The sequence below is a fragment of the Meleagris gallopavo genome, chromosome 2, assembly GCF_905368555.1.
Source record: "Meleagris gallopavo chromosome 2, MGAL_WU_HG_1.1, whole genome shotgun sequence".
In the NCBI taxonomy this organism is placed as follows: Eukaryota; Metazoa; Chordata; class Aves; order Galliformes; family Phasianidae; genus Meleagris; species Meleagris gallopavo.
The window spans coordinates 85,443,406-85,462,711 of NC_139405.1; the positions used below are offsets into that span (position 1 = coordinate 85,443,406).

The 19,306-nt window shown below is 36.5% G+C and overlaps 1 protein-coding gene across 4 annotated transcripts in view; it reads left to right on the forward strand.

Moving 5' to 3' along the window:
• The window catches only part of KHDRBS2 (KH RNA binding domain containing, signal transduction associated 2), a 342,038-nt gene that overhangs the window by 192,005 nt on the left and 130,727 nt on the right, over window positions 1-19,306 (forward strand). For all 4 annotated transcript variants that reach the window (XR_014881561.1, XR_014881559.1, XR_014881560.1 and 1 more), the window contains exons 5-6: window positions 14,260-14,387; window positions 16,476-16,671. Coding sequence is in view for 1 of the 4 variants with exons in the window: in XM_085217841.1 (XP_085073967.1) it covers window positions 14,260-14,387; window positions 16,476-16,671 (324 nt within the window). In the remaining 3 variants the exon portion in view is untranslated. The remainder of the gene's footprint in view (window positions 1-14,259; window positions 14,388-16,475; window positions 16,672-19,306) is intronic.

The following is a 19,306-nucleotide window of genomic DNA, read 5'->3' on the forward strand; positions in this document are numbered from 1 at the left end:
TGAACTGTTCTCTCCCTGTTTCTGGGACATGTCAAGAGCTGGGAAGTATGGATAGATGGATGGTGCACAGGTCTTCTGAATATTAGGAAGGAGTATGATGTGAAAAGTTTGTGTCAGTATGGTCTGTTTTAGTTATGGAACTGTCTTTACTTTATGGGTTAGATCAAATAATAAATGAACCGTAAGTGAAAGAGAGCAGACTCCGACTCAGATTTGATGGCAGAGAGCGTCAGACTGAGAAGACAAGATAGTAGCTTATATCCAATACTAGCATCCAGTGGATAGTTAAACACTGATTTTTTAACTTTTCACACTTACAACTTTTTTCTCTATCTCAAACAGTGACAGGCAACCTTTAGTGTAGGGATTTTTTTTATTATTATTTTATATATATTTATTTTTATTATTATTTTATAATTTTTTATTATTTATTTATTTTCCACAAGCAGTAAACAAAAATTTTTAAGTAACAGTTGGATGTAATGAAGTGAGAAAAATGAATGAGCACCTCTTTTAAAATCTAACAAATTTAGGAAATCTTAGCCATAAAAATTTGGGGGGATTTGAATCAGAAAAGATTCTTAGTTCCCTGGAAGGTCTCTGAGACTGTAACCTCTTGCAAAGAGCCAGAGCATTCAGTAAGATGAGAATATTAAAAAAAGGAAAGAATGAAAGTGAGTATTCCTTATGCACTACTGGAACAGTCTTGAGGATTTTTATACTGGAAGCTTTCACATGAATAATTACCAGAAGCAAAGAGATCCAATGGAATACAGAAGAGAGATTCTAAGAAGTTGTGCTTGAATCTTTAACCAGCCCTTCAGCTCCCCTTAGATGTTTTAGCTTAAATAACAAAGAGAATAAGAAGCAACATTTTCAAATATTATGTTGTCTGTATAAAGCTGAGTTGGTGGCACATTGCATTCTGTAGACTGTTCCTTCATTATATATTTTAATTTCATTATATATTTTAAGTTGGTGATAATTAAAGGAAAGTCGTTTCTTTTTCCATTGGAGAAAACCTGAAGAAATTTTAACTGCTCCTGGTGTATGCAGTGCAACTGCCAATGTTCAGAAAGCTACCGGTTAGTCTTCTGTGGTATATCTTGAATTCCACAATGTTTTGCTTATGTTTAATGTTTAACAAGAACTGATGTTTTTACAAATAGTCCCTAAAACCCAAATTAAATAAATTAATGAGGTGAAACTTCCCATTAAAAGAGGTAAATAAAGGCTGTGAAGACCTGTTAACTCCCCCAGTATTTGCAGAAATGCAGCACTTGTAGGACTCTGCTTCTATTATTATATAAGTTTAGTTTGGAGTTTAGCGGTACTGAAATTGTGGAATAGTCTCAAAAAGAAGGGAAAACTAACTTGTTTATGAGTCATGTTTAAAGATTCTTCTATCAGCTTTTTTCAGCCTACTCTTTCTTCAAAATCTTTTTCATAAGGATGCAGGTGACAGTCGTTACCACTCTGAAGTTACTATTTACTCAAGAGCACAAATGACATTCAAGGATAACAGATTGTTACAGCAGAGTCCTCACTCTCTAAATGAGAGATAGAACCACTTGAAAGTAAATAAACCACTGTAAGTTTTGTTCTGTTTTTCTATCTATTGTATGGAAGGACATGTGGGATTGAGATAGATTTGCTTTTGAGATTCCTCAAATTGAGGAATCTTGGGAGACAGCTTGCCAAATTTGACCTTGCAGCCAAGGTCCCTTCCAACTCTAGGGGTTCTATGATTCTATAAGTATTTAAAAAATGACAGTGATCTTTTTTCACAGTCACACAGCTGGCATATGCGTGGTGATGGTGGTTATCCAGATAGCATTTTGGGGCAGTTCATTGCCAGCTCTTTCTTTCAGATAGGCAAGGAAACACAGTCTTGAAGGAAAGAGTACTGGCAAGAAGAGACAGCTTCATAGTGTGCAGAAAAAGAAATACTAATGGTGACTGGGCCTCCTGAAGTTGACAGCCATTAAAATTTTCCAGTTTGTGCACCCTGAAATCACCAACTTGAGTGAAAAATCATTTTTTTAAGTACAGCAACATTATATGATAATTTTCAGAATGCCTCAATAAAGCTCTAGGATCATGATAGGAAAGACTAGAGTTCATAATTTCAGGTTGAGTCAAAAATTTGGAACCAGAGTTATTTGTAGGAGGTTTTTGTACTCCAAGAGAACTTTTAAACAGTACACACAGCCCATGCAGGTGGCAAATGTCAGTATCCACACAGGTTAATCGGGCCTGTCTCCACCTGGAAGAGAGCTGGAACAGAGAAATTAATCTCATAACCCCTAGAGCTGGAAGGCTTAAATTCAATAAAATAATCTATCTTTGCTGCTAAGTAGGTTTAGTGGCAGCCAACAGAAGCTGAGATTACTCTGCACATTGAGGTATGATGAACTCCTATGTGTTTGCCTTGGCTTGTTACACTGAATTTAACATGTAATGAGATATTGATATTCAGTACCTACCCAGATTTGGCATTAGAATTAATGGCAAGCAATGACAGTTTAATTAAATTAAATATATTTAAGTTTTAATTAAATACATTTCAGTTAAAATAATTGATCACTTAAATTAAGAGAAAAAGAAATAAATTAATCTCAGTTAATTTAATTTATAGCACTCTTGTCTTTGTCAGAAAAACAATGAAGAACCTGTTATTTTTTAGTGTCTACTTACATTTTCTATAATTGGATAAATTATTCTATTTAAATATAAGGTAATTAGTTGTCCTGAATTTTGCATATTGATTACATCGAACTAAATTAAGGGCATTTTATTTGAGCTGAATGGAAAAAAAAAAAAAAAACAACAGACGAATGTCTAGCACAAATTTCCATGCTTCCAAAATCAATAATGAATTATGGTTAAGTAACAGCTCGGACCAAATACATTCACAGTCACTTTTATTCAGTTCCAACTATGCTGTAAACCTGTATATTTTTTTTAGTTAAAAAACATACAATGTAAAGTGATTGCTATTTATTTTGATGGTATTAAAATAGCTCAGACAAGCTAGAGGAATAGAAAGCAGGTGAGGAACCACAGTCAGTGCATAATTCAGCTAATACTTTTGTGTTTACAGCTGAGTCTTCTTAGCACTAGCTATTATTTTTAGCTGAGCACAGAGGTGTATGATGTTTTAGTTATATAAATAAGATCTTTGTGTCTCAGCTTTGAAATAATTCACCTAATTCCTGCTGCCTGCCTCAGCTTTTCCTCCAGAAAAAGCATTGAAGTCCACGAACTTCTTAGCCAAGAGTGGAAAGCTGACTTCAAATGCTGGTCATGATTCTTGACCAAAATCAAGGGAAGGATTTAAGATCATCAGGGGCTGCCCTGAGAGCCTGTGAGGGACTGGATTACTGGTATCTGATACCTTTAACTGTATAATAATATTACATGTTCATTTACAGATATCTAGTTGTACACGGAATTGTAATCAAGGTTTTGACTTTTATGCCTTTCTGGCTCTGAGAATGTGGTGACTGAAAGAAAGTCATAAATATACACCCGTCTTGTGGTGTAGTCAAACACAGATGGAAATAAAAACAATTGATGTTTTCTGTCAGTGAGCAAGAAAGACTGGAAAGTTCATGACCTTATCAGGACTGTAATGTTCGGAGCAGGCTCCTTTGTCCTTAGGTGAGTTTACTTGTTCAAGACCAAATACAAAATCTGATTAGCCACAAAGAAATGAAAGATTTTAAGAAGCAGACCTTTTTTTCTATTTGGTAGTAAGCAGGTATTAACTGATTTCTATTTTAAATATATATATATATATCCAAAAATAGTAGTACTAATTTTGTTAAAATGCCTGGAACCCTCTTTAATGCTGTTGCAGAGCAGAAAAGGAGACGTTATATATACATGTGCCATATCTCCTGGTGAAAAATCTTATTTACAAGGCTTTATGCAATAAAAAAAAATTAAAGGTATTCAAAGCAAATAATCACAAATATTGACATATATTTTTATAATGTTGCATATTAAATTCTTGAGCTTGAAACTCTGGCAGTATTGTCACACACATCTAGTTACAGTTCTGAAGATTATTTGTAATAACTTAATTACAGCACTTATTCAGACTTACACACTTCACTCCAAATCTTTCACATGCCGTGTAGTTTTAAAAGAGGATGGAGACACTGGGGAATTATTAATATCACTGTACTTGATACTTTGCCAAAGCCTTTTTTTATTTTATTTTTCTCCCTCTTTTCACTGTCTGTACTTTCCCTAGTTATCTTTCCTTACATCTCCAGTCGTTTTCTGAAAAGATGAAGCCAACAACATTGCATACCCAATGGATTTAGTAAAACAGCTTTTTTAAACTTGCATATCTGAAACACTATTATTTCCTAATTTATTCAGCTTGCATTTCCCACCCCACCCTCAGTATGATTTCAACTTTTATTTGATGCATTTCTTCCCATCCTTTGAATATTTATTTTTTTGCTTATTAACTACTATATTTGCTCTCTTTCTCACTTGAAATGTGATGTAGGCTTCAGGAAATTGAGTCTTCATTAATTTTATTTTTATTTTCTATGACAGTTCAGATAGTGAACCTGAAATTCAGTAGTAGCAACTTTTCACAATCTTTTTCTCATGCTGGGAGAATTTAAACCCAAGGAGCCATTGTGGCATATAGGAAATCTTCATGGCAATATTACAGATAATCAGAGGTGAATGTCTGGAAAGAAAGGCCTAGTGCTGGGAAGAGTGAGGTCTTGCAAAACCGTGCAGAACCTGTGGCAGAAGGCAGATACTGCCATGTCATGCCAAGGGTGCGTAGGAAGGGGCCCCACCACCTAACCTGCTCAGGAGCAAGCACAGCTGGCTTCTCTAGATCTTCCCTCTGACAGCATTTTTCCTCCTGAGGTGAGGAGAGCCAGGTCTAAGAAGGGGCATATATCTGCTTGTTCTCCATTGGCTTTCCTCTGTATCATTACATTGGTTATCCATAAATCTCTCAGTATGGGAGATAATTTAGATTATAGCAGATCAAACCAAGCAGATTTAAAGTATGTTTGATTCCAGCAGTGAAAATTGCTTTTGTATTTTTACCGCACTCTTACACATCATCTTCTCAGCATGTTGTGTTTTATATTTTTCCATAGCATACAAAAAAGCCTTGGCTCTGGGAAAGATGTGCTAGACTGTTAAGTTTGGGTTAGTCTTATTTTTGTAGAAGGAGTACATGAGAAAAACAGTTACTGTGTATTCTTTCTTGACCTCTGACTGAGGAGAACACTTGAGGCATGGCTGTCTCTCAAAAAACAAACCCTGATGGTGGCTTGAGCTTGCTGAAAGGACTTTCTGTGAATGCTCCTAGGACTGTCAATAGAAAGTAAGTCTTCATCCTTTTTACCAAATCTTTATTTTGCAAAAAATGAAGGACAGAATACTCAGGTCACGCACCATCCTCACAACTCTTTCAAGGCATGAGTCACCCCTCTGCCAGCTCTTGCTTTCAGGATATAGCAGTTGGTTTTCTGGTGACTGAATTTAAGATATTCCCTTTCTCCTGCCTTTGAATCAAACCAAAGTTAGATCTCGGTATATATTTGCAGTGTTGTTAGGAACATTTTTACTCCATGTTTGTACTAGACCTAGTCCTTGCCAAGTCGCCCCTCCTCAAGGACAGCTCATGTTTTCTTAGTTACATACTGCAGTAAATCAAAGAAATACCACTTCTGCTTTAAAAGCTAATTTGTCATTTTTCAAGATCAATCCCATTGTGCTATGTGTGATCACACAGATTATCACCTAATGGGATATTTTTAAGTTCTAAAATGTTTCAGAAGCTATAACAGAAAGGATGCTCAACAAACCACTGTAAGATATTTTCTTGGCCAGATTTCTCATCCTTCATTTCTCTTTGTTTACTGTGCCACATGGGAGCAAGAAAGCCTAGCTGTAGCAGGACTGTATGAGACTGGCACACTAAATGGGAGCAATTGAGTCTGAATTTTGTTGGCTGCTGTTGCCATTCTTTTTATGCTCAACAAGTGGACTGTAAACCTATAGAAGAGGGTTAGCAGGATGCAACGTGGCTCCCACCTGACAGTTTAAAAAAAAAGTTGAGTAGATGCTATATGTAACTTGCAAATTTGATTTACCATAATGTAGGCTTATAGCAGATCATTTCTCCAGTCCTAAGAACAATTAGTGATGTTAGAAATCAAAGTAAAACTTCCCAGCAAAAAGCTGGAGAAAAACACTGATAGTCTTACTCCTCTACTTTCTTTGAAGCAAATAGTTTTTCCCAGAGGAAAATCATTATATCCTTCCTTCCTTGGATGTGTTACAAAAACCCAGTGCAAAGTCTTTTCAAAGACTTCTTTAGCGGTAGATGGCTACACCACTCTCCCCACAGTCTGCTGTATGGCCTCTCATTATATTATCAATTCTTTTTTATATCCATTTCGTATGACAGCTGTAAATAAGCACAAGTCTCTTGCAGCCAGGATTCACTTAAAATTAAATTCATGGGTAGGTAGCTGTTAGCCAACTGACTTCTGTGTCATCATTGCTCTAATTTGAATGAATTACTGACCATGGTATCCATTGTTCTGGGGGCCTGAGAGCAAGAAGAGTGGAACAAATGGGGGCAACCATCTGGAATTTAATACAGATTTCTGAAAATTATTCAAACAGCATGCACTCAACTTCTTTGTGGCTAACACTATTTCCACGTAAACTGGAATAATCTTCTGCTACAGGCCCTCTTTCATATGGAGAAAAAAAAAGAAAAAAAAAGAAAAAAGCCCAAACGCAATACATTGAATACACAACTGGATGGTGCTTATTTTGCTCTGTTCTAGCAAAGGTTAAAATGTCTGGATCAAAGTTTCACAGCATTTGTCTATGCACACTGTACACTGGGTATTGGCAGCTTCTCTTCAATGCTGAGGAGTGAGATGTCCTCCCCTCTCCCTCCCACACTGCTTGTAGAGTGCGGTGCCCCATGATGATGTTGCCAGGCAGACTTAATTGTGCATGCTCAAAGAGAAAAATGACATCCACACTTGGGTTAGTGCTCTCTGTGGCAAGCTGACAAATCCCCCAGCTGTCAACTAACCTCAAAGGCAAGTGTACGTGGCTCTAGCTTATGTCTGCTTGAATTCTGCCCATAGGCATTTATAAGCTGAAACTCATATTGGCTGCACACATTCAGAATGTTACTGAGAGAAATATATGGTCTGTTTTATCTGTTTTGGTCTCTAAGGATGACCCACACAATTAAGGTTTATTTTTCAGAAGCAGGTAAAGACAATAATTTTTTTTTGCATATGTGACAAGTGAAAGGACATAATGTTTATAGCTATGGATCTGGCTTAGTTGCTGATTGCTTAGAGAAAATCACATTTCTTCCTTGGACTCAGATGGATTATACTTAATTTTTTATGCATTTCGGGGAGTTACTATCTGCCAGAGAGCTGCATGCACACAAAATTGCCTTATGTAAGTGCCAATATATACGGGCAAATGCAAAGAGGTATGTGGCATTAGTGCAGTGTTGGTGTCACAGAAGAGGACTTGTGGCAGAAGCATTATCACTCGTGGTGCACTGTAGGCTGTCCATCTACACCTTTCATTACCTGGCACCTATGCTCTAGTGAAATAATCAGATCAATCTGCAGATGGGCAAAAAGCCATCTTAACAGATGGCTTTGGCTGTAGGTAACCAGGAAACCATGCACATACATTAGAAATGGGTTCAGAGAGCACAAGCCTTATCTAGAAACATGAAAACAGCTGTCGGTTTTAACACGTCCATGTACTGCTGAAAGCATATGTCATACCCATCAGAACCTACACAGGATGGGCTAGAGTCTGCTTCCATCATTCCAATGAACCTTGCAGGAATTACTTGGTCAGGTATGGTCTCTGCTATAGGTTAATCTTATGCTTTACAGTGAACTTTGAATTTTTATTATGGAGACAAAGAATGAAATTTGAGGATGCCATTCCATGCACCTAATTTACATGCCCAGCTGAGACACTGGTTCACCTTAATTTTAGGTGATTGAGAGGGCTGTCCAATCTATTTAACGTAATTTTCTTAGCTTCTTAAGTAGACAGGGATTGGCTGTAAATATGCATAGGAAAATGTTCAATATGTTTACGTTTTAAATGCAATTGAACCTTAGAATTAAATCTTTGAATATAAGGAAATGATAAAATACCTTTGCCAGCCCTGGATTTAGTTCACCAAGCTCTTCTGATAGTGAACAGTCAGTGCTAATTATGTTTTATATTGATATTAAAGCACTCACCTAAGAAGTGAGAATTCCTGGGTTCTTGGCCTCTTTAGTAACAAACTGCAAATCCTCACCCCATGAGTCCAGGTTAGTGTTTTTTCACCATGCTTTGAAGCTGAATTTTAACACAGCTCACTGTCACTAGTCCATAGACAACACAAAGCAGCAACACAAAGTGACTACAGGAAGTTCCTCACCACTGATTGTTTTCACAGGCTTGACGCTTCTCCATATACACAGGAGAGGTTGAGGACAGGATCTCTACTAGTGTCCAAAATTAATTTGTGGTTATCCAAAAATTAAAAAAATAAAAGGGCTATATTCACATCATTTTACTCCAATTGATTCTCTGGATTTTCTGTACCCTACTGGCTGGCTATGGGTTTTCTTGTAACAGTTACTTAATAGAAATTTCAAGCTAATTGTTACTTAGGCTGCCTGAAGATAGCCCCAAGATAGCAACGTCAAGATTTATGGGAAATAGGCTAGCTTCAATGAATCTGTGCACGTTTATGGTCTCTAAAGCTCTTTTAGTGATACTGGGAGCTGGGCAGGATGCAGAAGTGCCAGGAGAGTTCAAATCCGTCTCCTTCTGCCTTCCTGCTACCTATTATGCTGAGTGCAGGAAGAGAAGAACCCAGAATGGGGAATAAATGTGAATGTGAATATGATTCTTTCTGTTGGCAGTAGTTTCAGAGAGTATTATAAGCCTGAGAGAGAAAAGCAGGTTTAGTAATAGTTCAGTTTGTAGGCAGTACAAACTGAGATTTTAGAACCTTTGGACCGTATTTCTCATCTTGACTATCCATGTTTACTTCAAAGAGGTGAGGGGCACTTTACAGTAATAACTGACTCTTTTGAAAACAGAGTCTGTCACAGACATCATTTTAAACCTCTCTACATAAGCCAGCTGTAAATTTGAGGTATTAATGCTTTGGAGTCTTTGAGAAGTATTTTAACCATTATATAGATAGTAACCACAAGTAAAGCATTTATTTTTTTGCAACTTCTTCACTCTGTTGAAATCATGGATAGTTTGATGCCTTAAATTCATACTCATAGGTAGTTGCTAGTCTGTAAATTTAAGTTACCTTGTTATTCTGTCCTAGTTTTATCAAGAGTGTGTAGAGGATAGTCTGCTCTTCACATGATACACAGCTAGGATAATTGTACAAGGAATGCGAGTATGCTGTAAAGCATCATCTGTATAAAAGACCAAGTGAGACCCAATCCTACCACAACATTGTCAGTGTGAAGAATTGTGATTATCATTTTTGGTTTGACATGCATAAATCTGCATTCTTAAGGTAGTTTGCATTTAACCTAAATTACTTTCCCCTTAACTAAGTAGAATGAAACTCATCTGTCACAGGTAAGAATAATGATATTTATTAACAGTGCAAATCATTTATACACATGGAAAGAACTTAAACTTGCAAAACACATCAGGACAGGAGATCACAGCCCTTAAGGGATTGATTTATCCTTAACTTCTACGAGCCTTTGTTATGGTAATGACAGTGTATTCCTGAAATCCATTGCCTCTGTCTGTGTCTTACCCTTTGATATCTTTATAAACTCTCCTTCCTTGTCACTACATGTTCTTTTTAATTCTGATCAGGTTTTGCAGCTTGTGTCATACGTTCCTATTTTTTATAAAAACGTTTTTTACATCTCCTAGCTTACATGCCTTCCATCTTTGCTGTACTTCCATGCTAGAACAGCCCCTGGATGAGCTGTCTCTGGTCTGATTTTGGTGCTGACAGCTTTCCTTTGTTCCTAACACAGCCAAGGCAACTGACTTAATTAACCATTATAAGCACTGTTGTGTTGGGATAAGTGTCTTCATGTAGTCTAGAATATTAAATGTTTTATCTAAATATGTACTTTGGTTTGGGGCACTTAGATAAACACTGTGATTTGATGGCTCTGGGTTCTAGTGGCTTTGCTACGATTGTAAATCCTTGGTGTATCTAAAAAGTCAGGATAAATATTTAGGTAAATAGACGTGGGTGTGAGTGGAGCTCACCTGATTGTTTGCAAACGCTGACTGCTGTGATGTACATACATCCCTGAATGAACCTGTATATAGACAATAATGTTAAGATATAAACCAGAGCAAAATACATATGTTAATGATATGTTAATTTCAGCTATAAGATTTCTAAATTAAATACAAATTGTGAATACAGTATGTTTCTCATAAACTTATTGAGTATTTTTTCTGCAACAATAAACTACTATAGTGTATAGCTGTTTAATTATACTTTGTTTAGTACAGGCATGTCTTCCCACATCTACTCTCACTTGGGACTAGATATATGCAAAACATCATCAGCGTAATTTTGCTCAAGTGCTAGGCTCTTGTGCACTTAGCCAAAGTTAATTATTCAGCGGGATACTCTGTCTGTAGTAGTTATGAAAGAGTAATTCAGTTTCTGTTTAATGAATGAGTTGAAGTGAGAATTTCTTTTGAAAATTTCAGATTTCAGATTTAGAAGTTGTGGCTTTTATTATTCCTTTTAAAGGGCATATAGCATAAATGATCTATATAGTTACATATTTAATGGAAATCTTTCAGTATACTCTTCCCAGCATTCTAATTACAGTTCTCCATATACTTTTTTGTCTTTTTCTTGCTGTTTCAAAATACATTGTTCAGATTGCTTAAGTGGGAATACATCTGGAAAGCAAGGAGAATTGCATAATGGAGTTGTGCATATTTGCTGATCCTGTTGTATTTATAAATTTAATTTGTATTTTCCTTTCAGCCAGTGCTAAGATTTTTAGTGATATTAACATCTGATCAAGGAACTGTGACTTTGAGGCAGTTTCTATTAAAAGTTCATTTATACAACAATGTTCCAAAGGAAAGAGATTAAAGCAGCAACATAGAAAGTTTTAATTTGTGTTCTTTGCAGGCATTTATTTCTTTTTTTTTTTCTTTTCTTTCTTATTTTTTTCCCCCACATCTTTTTCCTAACAAAAAATTTACTTGCATTATTAATGAAATTCACTGTAAGCACTGCTGTGGAATCTGAAGGGCAAACTCAATCAGCAAGCCTGAAATTATAATCCTTGCAAAGCCAGTATGAATGAATAGCAGATGACATTAAGCCAGTCACAGGAAATGGTACATTTAGTTATTGCTGTAAATGTGATTTGATTGATTCTATCTGTTTCTTTCCCTTTGTGTTTTACGGAACACATTTATTTATGAAGATGACTTGTCTCATTACCATGTTAAAATGACAGAAAAAATGTGCAAAAAGTTTTGGGGATTGCTGTGAACTGAAAGCTATCATCTGGTTTACTAGCAAATTGGGGATTTACTTATAATTATGACTCTGCTGCAAATGTCACATGTTGTTTTTTATAAATATGGTACTCTTCTGAATTGCATTATTAGATTTTATTTCAGCTGCGCTCCCTAAAAATTTAGAAACGTAGAAGTAAAATTATCACCAAGCCTACACTCTCTAAGAGCACAAAAAGGTCAGCATCATGTCTTTAAACAGATTGTCCACGCTTCTGATTCAGTAATTTAGAAAAAAAAAAAGAGGCTTAGCTCTTTATTGGGATCTCTTTAGGATGTATTCGAGATTAAACAAAAAATAGTGGCAAAACTGTTTGAAAACTTCCTCTCCTGTTTCTCCCTCATCACTCAAACCTCTCTCGGGTCACCAGCCTCTCCAATACTCCACACAAGAGTTGTTTTTTTTTTTCTAGCTTTAGTTATTTTGTTTCATAGATCACATTTACCAAAAGTCATCCCTTCCAAAAATAGCTCCTTTTGAACAAGGGAATCTAAAAACAATACCCTGGATACAGATGAGAACTTCAGAGAGTCATGGAAATGTCTATTAGAAGGGTCAATTGAAGGTCTTCTTCACTATTTCTCTCCAAGCATTTCTACTGCCAACAGTAAACAGAAAATCAAGGCAGTTATGTCTCTGTCTAGTTGAGTCTTGAGTCTGTGTAGCCTATTCAAGGTTTGCAGTAACTTTCTTCCAACAGTGCTTTAACTTAGTCTGTTATTTCCCAGCCTCTAAAAATGTATGGGCCTGGTCACTGCGACAAATGTGTAGAATCTGCACCACTTCTTGTTGACCTTCAAGAGGTTTCTGTTGGTCCTTCTAGCTTCTTAAATTCACTCAAAATTGCAGTTCTGTAATTATTTGTTGATGAAGGGATGGAATTATCATGCTCCGTTCTGAGCTTGTGTGGCCTCACATAGAGCACTGTGTGTAGATTTTGGCACTGCAATATAAGAAGGAAATAAAACTATTAGAGTGTCTAAAGGATGGCTGTGAAGAGGTGGAAGCGTCTAAGAGGAGAAGTTGTAGGAGGAGTGGTTGAGGTCATTTAGTTTGTTCAGAGCAGAAGAGGCTGAAGGGAGGCCTCGTGGCCACCTATAGCTCCTCACAGGGGAGTAGAGGGGCAGGGCTGATCTCTCTGGTGATAACAGCAAGATCCAAGGGAATGGCATGGAGCTGCATCAGGGGAGGGTCAGGTTGGGTGTTAGGAAAAAGTTCTTCACCAGAGGGTGGTGCGCATGGAACATGCTGATCAGGGCAGTGAGCAAAACCTGAGCTGCCAGAGTTCAAGAACCCTCTCAGACATAGGGTTTGAATTTTGGATGGTCGTGTGTGGAGCCAGGGGATGGACCTGATGAACTGTGTGAGTTCCCTCACACAGCTAAGGATATTCTATGATTCCATGATTCTATCGTTTTCAGTGAGTCAGCTATTAACTGTTAGTATTATCTGCAAATTCCTTAAGCCCATAAACTGGTGAAATCCAGGTCCTGTCTCATAGTTCGTTTGGTCTAACTTGACTAGAAAGAAGTGTTACTTGTAACTAAACCTGGACAGTTGCCCATTGGAGAAGAAGCAGGTACTGTAGCATTTTTTGATTCTTGAATGTTAGTCCATGACAGTTTCCTGTTGAAGGCTGTACAATTTGAAGCACTGGAAATTTATACTTTCTGTTCAGAAACACTAGTTAACTGTTACAGAGTTCTCGTGACAGAGAGAACTGCAGTGAGCCCTGATTACCATGTTCAGCTGAAAGCAAAAGAAAAGAAACTAAAGAAAAAGAGAATTCTGACTAAGACAAAGGCTGTAAAATCAGTTTAAATTACCCAATATTATATGTTTTGAATCAGTAAGAAAAGAACAATCATCCTAGCTGAAGGGATGCTTCAGCTAGCAGAAACTTGCAGTGCTGTAGAGTTGATACCCTGCAGACTTAGAATGGGCCTATTCTGTATATAACTGAACAATTTTATACAGTAAACATTGCCTTGTTGCTTGTAAAGAGAGCTCCTTTCAAAATGTCTTCAATGGATATACAGAATAACTGAAGGCAGCAATCGATGATAAAATTCAGTAAATGATATGACTGTAGAGTTTAATTTCATAATTCTATAATCATCAGTATGTTTTTGTGAAACCATCCAATCAGAAGCATGCAGTGAACAATTTTGTATGCCAAAGTGCAGTGTTATGCGAAATGTATGCTTGGAGTACATAAAAGTAGACAATGCTCTCTGCCAGAAAAATATACCAAATATTTATAAAATGGGTTTTTTTGTTCTTATTTCACGCTGTTTCAGATTTGTACCTTCTGTATGTGAAAGTCTATTTGCATTTTGTTTACAAGATAGACTTTGTGTTTATACCTGATGTGCCTTTTGTTTTCAATTTTGTGTGTACATCTTGTTTATAGCCATCTTAAGGATACGCATAAATTTGTCTGACCGCATATTATTGATACTTCTCCAGTCCACAAATACATCAATTTCATATCACTTGTGCATACAAAAAAAATAATATTGCATCCTTCAGGTAGTAATGCAAGGCAATTCATCCAAACAGCATCTTTGTAATTTCTTTAATTTCTGTTCTAAGTTGTTTGGCAGCTCAGCCAAAATACAGCATTTCAGTAAGTTTCATCTTTTGCATTTCAGGATTATAATGATGAAATTCGTCAGGAGCAGCTGAGAGAGTTGTCATATTTGAATGGTTCTGAGGATACAGCACGTGGACGGGGTATTCGAGGAAGAGGGATCCGTGTGCCACCTGCAGCTCCTTCAAGGTGTGGTAGCTAATCTTTTATGCAAATAGTTTTAGAAAGTGTAAACAATGGCAAAATAAGCAATTAAAGATAATAATGATAAGCATCACAGTCAGTAAGTCAAACTGACTGTTTTTCTTCTGAAAACTTGTGCTATCTACATTGTTCCAGGCTCTCCAGTCTGTAGTTTACAGGTCATAAGGGGGGGTTGCAAGTAACAGACTGCAAATCAGAACAGATTATGAAGCTAGTGGAAGGATATGTCTGGGAGAAAACATTGTCATGCTGATGCAGAAACAGAATAGTTGGTGTCATAAAATCAGTGGTCAATAAAATGGCATTCTGTGCTGTAGACAGAGAAGGCTACAGTCTGGATAGCTGTTTATTTGCCAACTCATTACTTATTTTTGGCATGAATGCCAAAAATAGTATGAATAATACTAGGCTATAGTCTAAATATTAAATTGTATTTTATTTGTTGTATATGTTATCACTTCTATATGAATTTCACTGATATCATCTAAAAGTTTTGGTATATGAATGTTTCCTGAATTCCTGCAAGTATTATTTTTGTGTGTGTGTGTGTGTGTTTGTAATGTCAACAGATACTTCTGCATGTTCATGAAGACAGTATATAATCTTCCTGTAATCCTTATGGCTCATTCTTGAATGTGAACCCCTAAAAATTTGTTGCCTAAGGTATTTAAGTTATCAGGCTACTCATAGGCCTTGTAGGTGGTGCTAAGAAAAACACGTACTTTAGAGGGAATGCAATACAGAGCTTCCTTGATTGTACTCACAAAGAAGTTGCTGTTTGATCATTGAACTGCCTGATCTTGTGCCCCTTCTTTCTTCCTGGAAAGTGTTTTTTCTCAGTTCTTGGTATTTTATTTTTTTTTTAATCTGTGATATGTTACACATGCCCAAGACATTGTACATTCGACATTCATGACCATCTTCTAATGGAAGTGTTCTGAGGCTTAGAAATTAGATTTCCTTGCTACTAAGATCTGTGAGGGACTTGATTGTGATGTTCACAACATCATCAGGACAGGCAGTTTTAAATTAGTTAAAGTATAATCAGTGGAGTGCTGGCTTCCATTCTTGTTGAACACTACTGACTGGAGCAGTAGGACAGAAACTAGGATCTTGGATACTTTCCTTACTTAACAGTAAGAAATCCCAGAATGTTAAAAAAGGAGTAAGGGGAAAAAAAAAAAAAAAAAAAAAAGGACCTGCAATATCTAAGTTAAATAAGTTGCTCTAAAAGTAATGCCTCCTATTTATTTCCATGGAAGCTACTACAATAGAAAGAATATAATTGAACTGTAGAACTGTCTGGTAGAGCAAATCCTCAGCTACAACACTATATACTGAAAGGAAAATCATACATTGTTTCTCTAATATATCCTCCTTCTAGTTTGGCAAATATAGTTACCAGAACCTCTGTTTAACCAAGATCAGTTGCTGCTGCTGCTTCTGACATACCAGTGTTTTGGATATAGCATAAACAAGGGACAGAATGCTAAACTAAACCTTTCTCTGCTTATCTATATGCACTGCTCTCTCTGTAAACTGGGGAAGGCCAAATCTCATGCTATCCTTTGCTTGTGCTGAACTAAATTGAACAGGAGGGAAAGTTCTTACTCTCCTTTTATACTCCCTGCTTTGCCTTGCCCTTTTCTGCTATCTAGCATCATCTTCTGCCAGACAAATTCTCCCATCCACCAATAAACATGAAACTGACAGTGATGACTGCTTTTGTATTTTGGAAGCAATGGAAAAAATCCTCATTTTTTTTCTTGTTTTGGAACTACCTCAGAGTAACTCTGCAAATTGAATCACAATGCTCCAGGATTTCATTAGTGCAAGTAAAAAAGAAGGATCAGATGTAAAAAGCACTGAGTAGCTTAGAAATAATGTCTTTCCATAACAGAAGTTCTGCATGAGATACTGCCTAAAAGAGCTTGACATCATAGCTGCCAAAGCCCGTAGTAGCACGACACTTTAAATAGCAGTAAAAATACAAGAGCCTTTATAGTGGGGTAGCACTTGCCTGTCCTCCCTTAACATACACCCCAGTGCATTCACTTCTTTTTCCTCCCACAGAGGCCGTGGGGGTGCGATTCCTCCGCCCCTCCCCGGACGAGGTGCCCAAGCACCCAGAGGAGCACCAGTGACTCGTGGAGCTCTCCCCGTCCCACCTGTAGCAAGAGGTGTTCCCACACCTCGAGCAAGGGGGGCCCCAGCAGTCCCAGGCTACAGACCACCCCCACCACCTGCACATGAGGCATATGAAGGATATGTAAGTAATTGCATGCATCAATAACAGATACGAGCCAAACTGCTGTGGTGAGCTACCAGTGCCTCTGAAGCTGAAGAATCTAGTCAAATAAGCTCTCTGTCTCTACTGCATACCTCCTGCTGGTGAATCACAGTCTAGGTGATATAATGTGGCAGCAGAATTATGGTTCGGGTGATGTGAGTTCACAGAGCTTTTCACAGCTTAGTTTTGGATATGAGAAGATTGTGCTGGTTATCTCTCAGTATATTGCAAAAGAGCAACTCAGGCTATAAATGTAGTCTGAAGACTTCTGTAGTTGAAAAATACTGTTTACTGTAGGTGAAGTTCTTAGGAATAACAAATAATATACTTTCTAGGAAAATAAGATTTCTTTATTCTTCTGAATCCCTATTACATAAGTATATATGGATTTTTTATTTGTATTCATAGTTGTGTTACAGATGCCTAACAAATAGAAATAGAGGTATTTTTCATTTAAACTGATACAATTATGCATATTTAGCAAGGAGTAGTAGTAACTGCTTAACTTTCTTATGAGGTGTTACAAGCAATTGTGCTGTAAACATCAAAGCTTTCAAGTCATCCTCATTAATGTTCCCTCCTGGAACTATCACCATAACAACAGATATTCAAGTGTAGGAAAAAATGCCGTCATATATAGAATCTGACTTTTCTGAGCTGTAACAAATCCAAAGGTAAGAAAGATGAACAACCCATCCACACTTTGATTCTATCACTGGGAGAACCATTGAGAAGGTAGAATTTTATTGAGAAGATTCAGTTTTATTCAATTAGAGGCCTTCTGGTAAAGCTTTACTCAACCATCTGAATTTGAAGAATAGAGGTTAGATGATGGCCATTTCAAGTCAGAGGCACATTTTCTGTCAATGCCAAAAGCCAAAACTGAACAGCTGCAAAAAAAGAGGAGGGAAATTAAGTATCTGTTATTATTTACCTCAACACAGTTTCTATTTTTAAATGAGTATAAAGCCCAGCTTGAAAAAAAAAAAAAAAAGTATTAAAAAAAAGTATATCCCTCATTTATGGATAATATGGATGGATAGATAGATATAGTATATCTGTTTGTTGCATAATATCTGAAATCTTCCTGTTCTGTGTAGAGTTCTTTTTCTAATCCACGAGTGACAATTTCAAAACAGGATCTTTGTAATTTAAGATTAAGATTGTAGATGAAGTAAATCTTTTTTTCATCTACAGTACTGGTAAATGTTCTAAGATACTAAACAGATTTTAGGAAACATTTCTTAGCCATTGCCTGTTTGGCAAATATAAAGAAAGAAGAAGTTGAGGTAGCTGGATTACAGAAGATTAGGAAAATATTCAGGCAATTCTACATTGCTTTTACTCTCAGAAACACAATATATACACACAAAAGTGATTTTAATTTATAATAGAGTACTGCAATGAAACCAAACGCATTTGTGCTTTTATTTTACCTACTTAAGTAACAGTAAACATTTATCTTGTAGAGCAAAATCATATGTTTTGGAGATCTTTCAGTCTCCTACATCCTTTCAACATCTGTATTTCACAGCTGAGAATATATGGGCTTTCCCAGATTTGCCGTCATCCAACAGTTTACAGTGAAAATCTCTCTCTCACCAATTTGGAGAGACTAATGAACATAATCCAAATACATCCTGTTATCTTGTGAACTGAGATAATATTTAAAACTGTTGGTGTACAGGTGGAAGGAAAAGTTCAGTGTGAATTTGTTAATAACATTTTAGGGGAAAATATTTTTAATTTTGAATGTAGTAATGAACATCATTTTTCTTCCTAAATAGCAATTGAACTATTTATCTGTCTTGATGCTAAAACCAAGTGAATTTATTTGTTGACCAGCAACAAATGTCATGTGTAATTGTTGTTCTTTCACAATCCATCCCAGAGATGAAAAACTAATTTACAATGAATAATTTATCCAATTTACTCTGTCTCATTTTCTGCTTGTAGGCAACTTACGAATAACTCAAGAATATTACAATTTCTTTATATGTTTATGACTTTCATTTCTGAGAACGGTACTCCGCTGCAAATTTTGCATAGGATATGCAAGCACCTTTGGTTTGATTAGCAGTGCACGTGAATGCAGTGTCACTGATTTTGTGTAACTGCATTTTTTATTTTTCTTTGCTCTAATAAAATATACTTATTTTGATGCTAAGTTCAAAGTGAATTCAAGAAATAAAATAGGATGGATGCAGCAGATTTTTTTAATTTCTCAACAGTTTTTCCTGAAAAAAAAATATATATATTTTCTCAATTCTATTAATCAGAGATTGCGTTGACTTTTTCACGTTGAGACACCTAATTGTTTGAATACTTTGGATAAGCATTTAAAAGTTTGGATCACTCCTTTGTGTTTTGTATTCTGTTATTGGCCTTTGGAGGGTCCATAAAACAAAATGCCTGAAGGTTTCTAAGGAAAAATGAAGTCTTGTTGCTGCGATGAATGTATTCGTACTCAACATTTTGAATGTAAAGCCCAAGCAAGGGAAAAATGATTCTGAACAACTTTCAGAAAAGAGGAGAGCTCGATAGGGATGTGTCCACTTGTGCAGCCCTTCCATGAAGGAGGAGTGGCACATTTCACACCCTTTTCTTTACTTGC